The 9901-nt window shown below is 41.2% G+C and overlaps 1 protein-coding gene across 1 annotated transcript in view; it reads right to left on the bottom strand.

The window, feature by feature from the left end:
* TMC2 (transmembrane channel like 2) overlaps positions 1–9483 on the bottom strand; it is a 129597-nt gene extending 120114 nt beyond the window's left edge. Inside the window, exons 1-2 of the mRNA XM_040433923.1 lie at positions 9311–9483; positions 4977–5067 (exon numbers count right to left, since the gene is read on the bottom strand). Of these exons, the coding sequence (XP_040289857.1) occupies positions 4977–5067; positions 9311–9483 (264 nt within the window). The remainder of the gene's footprint in view (positions 1–4976; positions 5068–9310) is intronic.
* Positions 9484–9901: the final 418 nt, after the last annotated feature.

Consider the following 9901-nt stretch of genomic DNA (forward strand, 5'->3'; position numbering starts at 1 on the left):
AAGCTTTCCGTTCTTCTGATCCGTCAGAAGAAGAGAGAGAGGGTGGGTTCACATCTGTGTTCTGGATTCCATTACGGCTTTCCGTAGTCCATCATCCGTAAAATGGTTATAACGGAAAATATTGGAACCCATAAGACGGAAGGACGGATCCGTTATACTTCCCATAGACTTGTATTATGACGGAATGCAAAACGGAAGCCTTTAAAAGGCATTCCATTTTGTCTTCCATCTTAATAGAAGTCTATGGGGAATCATAACGGATCCGTCTGGTTTCCGTTATGCAGAACGGAGAAAAAAGTCCTGGTGACAGGACTTTGTTTTCCGTCTTGCATAACGGGACCCAGAAGGATCTATTATGATTCCCATAGACTTCTATTAAGACGGATCAAAACAGATTGCCTCTAAAGGCTTCCATTTTGACTTCCGTCTTATGGATTACGTTATTTTCCTTTATAGCCATGTTATAACGGAAAGCCATAACGGAATCCAGAACGCAGATGTGAACCCACCCAGAGAAAAAATCCTGTAAAAAAAACGGATCCTGTTGCATCAGTTATGCATAGGATTGCAACGGATCCGTTTTTTTACAGGATCCAGTAAACAAACGGATCCTGTTGCATCAGTTGTCATCCATTTGAGCCATTTCCATCTCAGATCCGACTTATTAGACAGAAACAAAACTACTGCATGCAGGACTTTTTTTCCTCGTCTAAAAAACGGATCTCAGACCGAAATGGCTCAAACGGATGACAACTGATGCAACAGAGTTGCATGAGTTTTTTTCCTGGTTTCGTTTTTTTTCTCTCTCTCTATCTTTTCTTCTGACGGATCAGAAGAACGGAAAGCTAAACAGTGATGTGAATGCACCCTAATGGAGGAAAAATAATACTAGGGGGGCACTAATGGAGGCATTAATTTTACTGGGGCCATTAATGGGGGCCTTATTAATACTGGCGGCTACTAATAGGGCATTTTTAATACTGGGGGACACCAATGGGAGCCGTATTAATACTGGGGGCCACTAATAGGGCCTTATTAATACTGGGGGCACTAATTGGGGCCTTATTTATACTAAGGGACACTACTAGGGCATTATTAATACTAGGGGTCACTAATGGGACATTTTTAATACTAGGACATTTTACAGGGGCCTGTGTTAGGCCACACTTATATAGCTTAACTTGGCCAGTATTTTTCAGTATTCAGGTTAAATTACCATGTTGGCACTTTAAGATAAATAAGGGGGTTTTGGGTTGCAGTTTGGGCACTCGTCTCAAATATTGTTCACAAATTTGTCTAAATCTGTGTTAGTGAGCACTTTCCCTTTGCCAAGATAATCCATCCCACCTCACAGATGTGGCATATCAAGGTGCTGATTACACAGCATGAATATTGCACAGGTGTGCCTTAGACTTCCCACAATAAAAGGCCACTCTGAAATGTGCACAGTTTTGCCTTACTGGGGGGGGAAGAGGGGTCAGAAAACCAGTCAGTGTCTGGTGTGGCCACCATTTGCCTCACGCAGTGCAACACATCTCCGTCACATAGAATTGATCAGGTTGTTGATTGTGGCCTGTGGAATGTTGGTCTCTTCAATAGCTATGCGAAGTTGCAGAATATTGGCAGGAACTGGAACACTCTGTCGTATACGCCGATCCAGAGCATCCCAAACATGCTCAATGGGTGACATGTCCGGTGAGTAAGCGGGCCATGGAAGAACTTTGATGCTTTCAGCTTCCAGGAATTGTGTACAGATCCTTGGACTATGGGGCCATGCATTATCATGCTGCAAAATTAGGTTATGGTCGTGGATGAATGGCACAACAATGGGCCTCAGGATCTCGTCACAGTTTCTCTGTGCATTTAAAATGCCATCAATAAAATGCACCTGTGTTTGTTGTCCATAACATACGCCTGCCCATACGATAACCCCACCGCCACTATGGGCCACTCGATCCACAATGTTGACGTCAGCAAACCGCTCAACACAATGACACCACACATGCTGTCTGCCATCTGCCCTGAACAGTGAAAACCGGGACTCATCTGTAAACAGAACGCCTCTCCAATGTGCCAGACGCCATCAAATGTGAAAATAGCTAAGAGAAAGAGCTTGGTGTACAGTCACAAATAAGCAGCGGAACCCTTGTCCAGGAGTAGGTTCAGTCTCCTTAAAACAGTCAAATCCCTGAGTCACAGTGTTTCAGCTCATTTTAAAAAAGTGCACCAAAAAAATCCCACTGGTTTAAAATTCTGTGCTGTTGAATTGGTGCGTAGACATTGGAGAGGGGGTGATCCCGTAGAACAAATAAATATTAATTAATATTTTGTATTTTTTTTAATATTTGTATACTGTCCATGCGAATAGCATGTGGGTATTGTACTGGAAATGTATTGGTTTTAGGGTATTATTATATGTGATATTTTTGTAAAGTGATGTTTTTTAAGTATTCCTGATTTAATATATGTTACCTCCCTCCGGTTGTTACGGGGGTGGGGTGCTGTCCCGGAGAAATCATGGAAGGATATATAACACCTGTTCTGAGGGAGTTCATTACCTCAGCCCCTGACGAAGCCTAAGGCGAAACCCGGGTCGGGCGCGTTTTTATGAAATGCTTTTCACTCCTTGAATTTTGTAAGTACAATAAATTGTATACTTACTTTACCACTTGGGTATTGCGCCATGTGGCTCTTTTCTTTGTGAAGGTATTGGTGCTGTGTATTGAAAGTTTTGGTTGGTGGCACTGGCAAGACGCTGCAGCAGAGGTCCATAGGAGTGGAATGTGAACAACCATCTGTTGGATCGAGTGTCGAGTCGACACTGTGTCTTAAACTGCTGATATTAGCGTGGTCCCTGAAATTGCTTGTGGCCATCGAATGTGAGCCTTTGCCCACTCAAGTCAGTTACGACAACGAACTGCAGTCAGGTCCAGACCCCGATGTGGAAGACGATCATGCAGATTAGCTTCCCTGAGACGGTTTCTGACAATTTGTGCAGAAATTCTTTGGTTATGCAAACCGATTGTTGCTGCGGCTGTCCAGGTGGCTGGTCTCAGACGATCATGGAGGTGAACATGCTGGATGTGGAGGTCCTGGACTGGTGTGGTTACACGTGGTCTTTTGTTGTGAGGCCAGTTGGATGTATTGCCAAATTCTCTGAAACGCCTTTGGAGACGGCTTATGGTAGAGAAATTAGCCTTCATTGCACGGGCAACAGCTCTGGTAGACATTCATGCAGTCAGCATGCCATCTGCACACTCCCTCAAACATTGCGACATCTGTGGCACTGTGCTGCACATTTCAGAGTGGACTTTTATTGTGGGCAGTCTAAGGCACACCTGTGCAATATTCATGCTGTCTAATCAGCACCTTGATATGCCACACCTGTGAGGTGGTATGGATTATCTCGGCAAAGGAGAAGAAGTGCTCAGTTGCACAGATTTAGACAGATTTTTGAACAATATTTGAGAGTAATGGGTCTTTTGTGTATGTAGAAAATGTTTCAGATCTTTGAGTGCAGCTCATTCAAAATGGGAGCAAAACCGAAAGTGTTGTGTTTATATTTTTGGTCAGTGTATATAATATCCAGTAGAAAAGTCATTTCTTGTGCTGAATTTCAAAACACTGCATAACTTTGCGTAAGCATATGTTGCCCAGGATTTATCACAAGTGTTTATAATAGCCCCTGTCACTTTCCTCATTATTTGCCGGCGTAGCTCAAGAATCAAAATCATAGCTACATGAAAATGCACATACAAGTTAATATAATTTAAAAACATGCATATTAAAGAGAGTTTTGCTTTGTAGGACTTATAAATGTAATGATACCTTTCACTTAGGAATCCGTTGCTTCAATCTGGAGAAAAAGTACCCTTTAAAACCCTGGGATTTTCCATTTATGCATATTTGTGTATTACTCTCTGCCTTCCTGGAGCCGTGACTTTTTTTATTTTTCCGGTCACATAGCCAGTTCACAAAGCCATGAAGGTTTGTTTTTTGTGAAAAAAGTTGTGCCTTCTAATGACACCATTTAATATTGCATATGAAGTAGTGGGAAACTGGAAAAAAAATCTGATGGAATGGAATGCAGTTATTATGCCATCATTTTTGGGGTGAATGTTGAAAAAAAATAAAAACTTTGGAAAAAAACTTGTCTTTGCATCACCATATTCTGACTCCCATAACTTTTTTATAGTTACATCTACGGAGATTAGATTTTTTATGAGGAACTATTGCTGTTGTAGCCTTAGATCATTCAGATAGAAAGAGGCTACCACAGAAAACCCATGGCTTTTTCGATCTCAGTGCAGGGATGTCGTTAGAGCCCCAGTAGCGCAGAGTTCCCCAGGAAAGCACTCTCAGATGCCATGGTCACAATTGTCTGATTGGCCATATCACAAATCACAGACATTAGCCCTGGGTGTCTGCTGTTTAAAGCTGTAGAAATCCGTGGCTAATTTGTCCTCTGTGCTCTGGATTGGGCGCCATCTTTAAAGACCAGATTTCTGCCATACATATATGGAGGAGGTAGGGAAGGGGTTAATCCATATGCAAGTTAGCAGTCAAGTGCACCGAGGGCTGGCCTAAGCCACTCTGAGCACCCGCCTGCTTCCTTTGCCAACTTCTCCCTCTGCTTTTTGACAGGCAGAGGCAAGAAGACTATGTAGGAATCTGGTCCTGCATAACAAGAAGAAGAAGCAGGAGGGGCTGGCAGAGGAAGCAGGAGGGACAATGGTCACAGATTAGTTTGGGTCTGCCATCATTTCACTTAACTGTTCATTTGTATATGGATTAAAAGTACTTTTTATCAATAATGAATCAACAGATTGCAGTGAAAGGTGTCATTACATTCAACTGAGAACCGCACAAAGCATTTTGCCTAGTATAACAGTGAATTTCCATGTGATGGACTCTCTTTAACATACACCTTGTGGGACCATGTGGCCTTTAGAGCAATTTCAATAAGTCAGACATACCTTTAGCATCATGACTTTGTATGCATAGAATTTCTTCCCTTTTCCCTTTCCCAGAGCACCTTCAAATTTTTCCACAAATTTCTGAGCATCCCTAGTAGAAGAAAGATCATGAGTAGTAGTAGTAGTAGTAGTAGTACAAGCCATCAATTTACTATTAGTAGAGCCCATAGTAGCCTTTCATAAATTTTAGCTCAATGTTTCAAGATTTCAACAACTCTTTTTTTAAGCTGGTGAGTTCACTATAAAAATCAAGTTCCACTACCATACTGTATGATTATTCTCTCAACTCCCTCAGATTCTGAACACTAGGATGTAGACATCTCTTCAGTTCTTATTGTCTCTTTATCTTTTCTAATTTTTTGGTTTTACATTTAACAGTTACATTTTTGTATGTACTGTATGTTTTCCCCAGATTACATTGAACTAGTTTAATGGTACATGCTCTATGGTGTATACTGATCTCTCTCGCTGAGGGTGAATGCTAGGAGAGGCCTGCTGTAGCAGATAAGCAAAGACGAGAGTGTGCACGAGGTAAGGGTATCTCTATGCGTCCTATGATGGAATTGCCTACAGGGAGTTATAGTAATGGGAGGAGATGGAGTGTGGTGAATTAGCACTGGGAGCAACGTGAATACCTCTGCTGGTGCAAGAGAACAAAAGATGCAACTGAGAAGTCTAGGGGGGAAACGGGGGATAAGAAGTGGTGGTCGCCAGGGAGTGGTCAACAGAGTATGACAAAGATGGACTGCAGTGGCAGAGCACAACATTGTGTGGAGAGGCTGTGGGAGAACAAGTTTGGGGTGCCACCAAAGAAAATGGCTGCAGATGTGATAGCTATAGAAACAAGAGCTTCTGACAAGCTCATGTGAAAGGCAGAAGGAGAGTCACTTGGTAGGAAGAAGAAGCAGAAGGGTTTAGTGCTGCTGGGTCAAGGAGGCGTCAATTCCTTGGCCTTGGTGTGACAGCCCTTTGGAAATTTAGAGCAGTGGGAGGATAGATGGCCTTTGATCCCTAATCTGAACAAATTCTTAGGATTAGGGAGGTCCCTGTTGGGACTCATGGACTGTTAATATGGATTATAGATAGTTATAAGGACAGTGCCATTAAGAGATCGAAACCTTGACAAGTTATGTATCCTAATATTGAGTGATGTAACTGTGATCTAAGTATGTACCTGTGAATATATTTGGATGCAGCATTTTAAAATATACCATGCCCTCTTGTAGAGAGACTCTAGTGTGTCCCTGCTTATTTACACCACAGCTGCCTTCTCAGACAGCTGATTGGCGGGGGTCCCAGGGGGTTTGACCCCCAACAATCAGATACTTTTGATCTATCCAAAAGATAGATCATCACTAATAAAAGGGTGTAGAAACCCTTTAAATTTAAAAATAGTTTCCTTATAACAATAACTTGACAACATTTTCCTAAAAATGGCTTATCAGCTCAATTAAATTTGTTATTTTAGTTTCGAAGATCCTTTTTGATCCTTGTGTCATTTCCATAGTAGGCTTTCTAAGATTCTACAACTCCAGGTAATTGTGATTGCAGTATTACTTTCCTATGTATCTTTAATTAAACCAGTAAATGTGATCTGCCTCTAGTAAGAGATAGTCATTGCATGTCAAGTCTCTGGTTTCACAGATCAATCTATACATTTTGAATCTCTGTCTTGGCTTCTATTGTTGCAGTTCAGTCTCTGTGACTTCAAAGAAGCATTATTATCAATTTAGCGTGTGTCTAGAAAAACAGCATCATAGATGATACGGAGTGTTTCCCTAATATACTGTTTCCTTTAGTACATGACACACTTCCTATGTTTTATAAATTTATAATTTGCCCCATAGCACTAGTAGGGTGCATACAGTTGCAAGAAAAAGTATGTGAACCCTTTGGAATAATATGGATTTCTGCACAAATTGGTCATAAAATGTGATCTGATCTTCATCTAAGTCACAACAATAGACAATCACAGTCTGCTTAAACTAATAACACAAAGAATTAAATGTTACCATGTTTTTATTAAACACACCATGTAAACATTCCCAGTGCAGGTGGAAAAAGTATGTGAACCCTTGGATTTAATAACTGGTTGAACCTCCTTTGGCAGCAATAACTTCAACCAAACGTTTCCTGTAGTTGCAGATCAGACGTGCACAACGGTCAGGAGTAATTCTTGACGATACCTCTTTACAGAACTGTTTCAGTTCAGCAATATTCTTGGGATGTCTGGCTTTATTGAGGTCATGCCACAGCATCTCAATCGGGTTGAAGTCAGGACACTGACTGGGCCACTCCAGAAGGCGTATTTTCTTCTGTTTAAGCCATTCTGTTGTTGATTTACTTCTATGCTTTGGGTCGTTGTCCTGTTGCAACACCCATCTTCTGTTGAGCTTCAGCTGGTGGACACATGGCCTTAAGTTCTCCTGCAAAATGTCTTGATAAACTTGGGAATTCATTTTTCCTTCGATGATATTAATCCGTCCAGGCCCTGATGCAGCAAAGCAGCCCCAAACCATGATGCCCCCACCACCATATTTCACAGTTGGGATGAGGTTTTGATGTTGGTGTGCTGTGCCTCTTTTTCTCCACACATAGTGTTGTGTGTTTCTTCCAAACAACTCAACTTTGGTTTCATCTGTCCACAGAATATTTTGCCAGTACTGCTGTGGAACATCCAGGTGCTCTTGTGCAAACTGTAAATGTGCAGCAATGTTTTTTTTGGACAGCAGTGGCTTCCTCTGTGGTATCCTCCCATGAAATCCATTCTTGTTTAGTGTTTTACGTGTCGTAGATTCGCTAACAGGGATGTTAGCATATGTCAGAGACTTTTGTAAGTCTTTAGCTGACACTCTAGGATTCTTCTTCACCTCATTGAGCAGTCTGCGCTGTGCTCTTGCAGTCATCTTTACAGGACGTCCACTCCTAGGGAGAGTAGCAGCAGTGCTGAACTTTCTCCAGTTATAGACAATTTGTCTTACCGTGGACTGATGAACAACAAGGCTTTTGGAGATACTTTTATAAACCTTTCCAGCTTTATGCAAGTCAACAATTCTTAATTGTAGGTCTTCTGAGAGCTCTTTTGTGTGAGGCATCATTCACATCAGGCAATGCTTCTTGTGAAAAGCAAACCCAGAACTGCTGTGTGTTTGTTATAGGGCAGGGCAGCTGTAACCAACACCTCCAATCTAATTTCATTGATTGGACTCCAGTTGGCTGACACCTCACTCCAATTAGCTCTTGGAGATGTCATTAGTCTAGGGGTTCATATACCTTTTCTACCTGCACTGTGAATGTTTACATGGTGTGTTCAATGAAAACATGGTAACATTTAATTATTTGTGTTATTAGTTTAAGCAGACTGTGATTGTCTATTGTTGTGATCAGATCACATTTTATGACCAATTTGTGCAGAAATCCATATCATTCCAAAGGGTTCACATACTTTTTCTTGCAACTGTATGTCTCTGCAGCTCTATTCAGTCCAATAGAAAACAAAAATAGCTGTATATAGGTTAGCATCCTAGTGGTAGAGTCAGGTCAAATGGTGGTCCCAGTCAGGTATGTGTGTGCAGTTCTAAGACAAAAGACAAAGACCTAGTTGTATATAGGTCAGTGTCAAGACAGGCAGAATTCATGCAAAATTAGTAAGAGAACATACTGTAATTGAGAAACCCTTTTGGAGATTACAGATAACTATATGAACCTACAGTGTTGTTCAGACAATAAAACAGGTCTCAGACTGCCTTAAGAAACCAGACATTGAGCAATATTTGATTTTAGCACCTACTGGCCATTTAAGATCCCTGGCACAAAGTGGCCCACAACTGGATCTTGGCTACACAATGGCTAATTGCCATAAAATGAAGTCTAAACATCAATGGTACCCATCTAACAGGTAATGGATCAATGTCCCAGACGTACGGTCTGGGGTACCTGCCCCCTTAACTCAATAGGTCCAAAAGCAAAACATAAATACCACTGTGCATAAATAAAAAAATTGTCTTGTACCCCCAAATCAGTTGGGGACAATTGCTTCACCAGAGAGGTCCGGGTTGGATTTATTCCCCCATTTGCCCCTACTTGACCTATTCTTTTTCCAGATAAGCAGTGCACCCACTCTTGAAAAAGCGACCCCTCTGGAAAATGTCCCTCAAACTGGTAACACCAATCGCTTTTGTTTCTTCTTTTTTTTTTGGCAGGGGCAAAAGAGTGTTAGGCCTGTTTTGTGCCTAGTAGAGGGCCTAACGAGGGTGGTGGATGACACAGAATTGATAGAACACCAAAGAGAAAATCCATCTTTATCTTCCATTACCGTGACAGAAGTATTGTACCTTAAAATGGCAAGTTTTTTCTTCATGCGCCATGGCTTATTCCTAATGGTAGAAATCAACTTCTTCTTTTCCTCAACTTGTTCCATCAATTTCACCATCTCTTCTTCAGTCATTGATTCTTCATCTGAGGAGGAAGCTGAAGATTGCGAATCACTGTGAAAAAAAGCAGACATTTTGTTGTGATTGACAGAGCGCAACTATGTGTACAAAAGCTGCATTTGTATGGAATTTTTGTTTATGAGGTAGTTTCATAATTACTAACAATCTGTGCCTAACAGACTTTTAACCCTACTACTGATTATCCAAAGCTGTGCTTGAGCAGGAGGAACATTACATTACTGTCTAAGCAACTGTCCTCAGGCAGCAGCGTGCATGCACTGAGAGCATCAGATACTCCCTGCACAGAAAAAGTTCTGACAAATGTTTTTGGCCACTTTCTTTGTAAAAATTATAAAATATTTTCCTGTTATTTAAAAAAAAAAAAAAAAACATGGCAAAAATCCTGTTGTCTCCCTTTCAGCTCTACTTCTATTTCCACTATAATTTTCACAAATAAAATAAAAATATCTGTATATTTATAGTATTGGGGGA

Source organism: Bufo bufo, chromosome 5 (assembly GCF_905171765.1).
Source record: "Bufo bufo chromosome 5, aBufBuf1.1, whole genome shotgun sequence".
In the NCBI taxonomy this organism is placed as follows: Eukaryota; Metazoa; Chordata; class Amphibia; order Anura; family Bufonidae; genus Bufo; species Bufo bufo.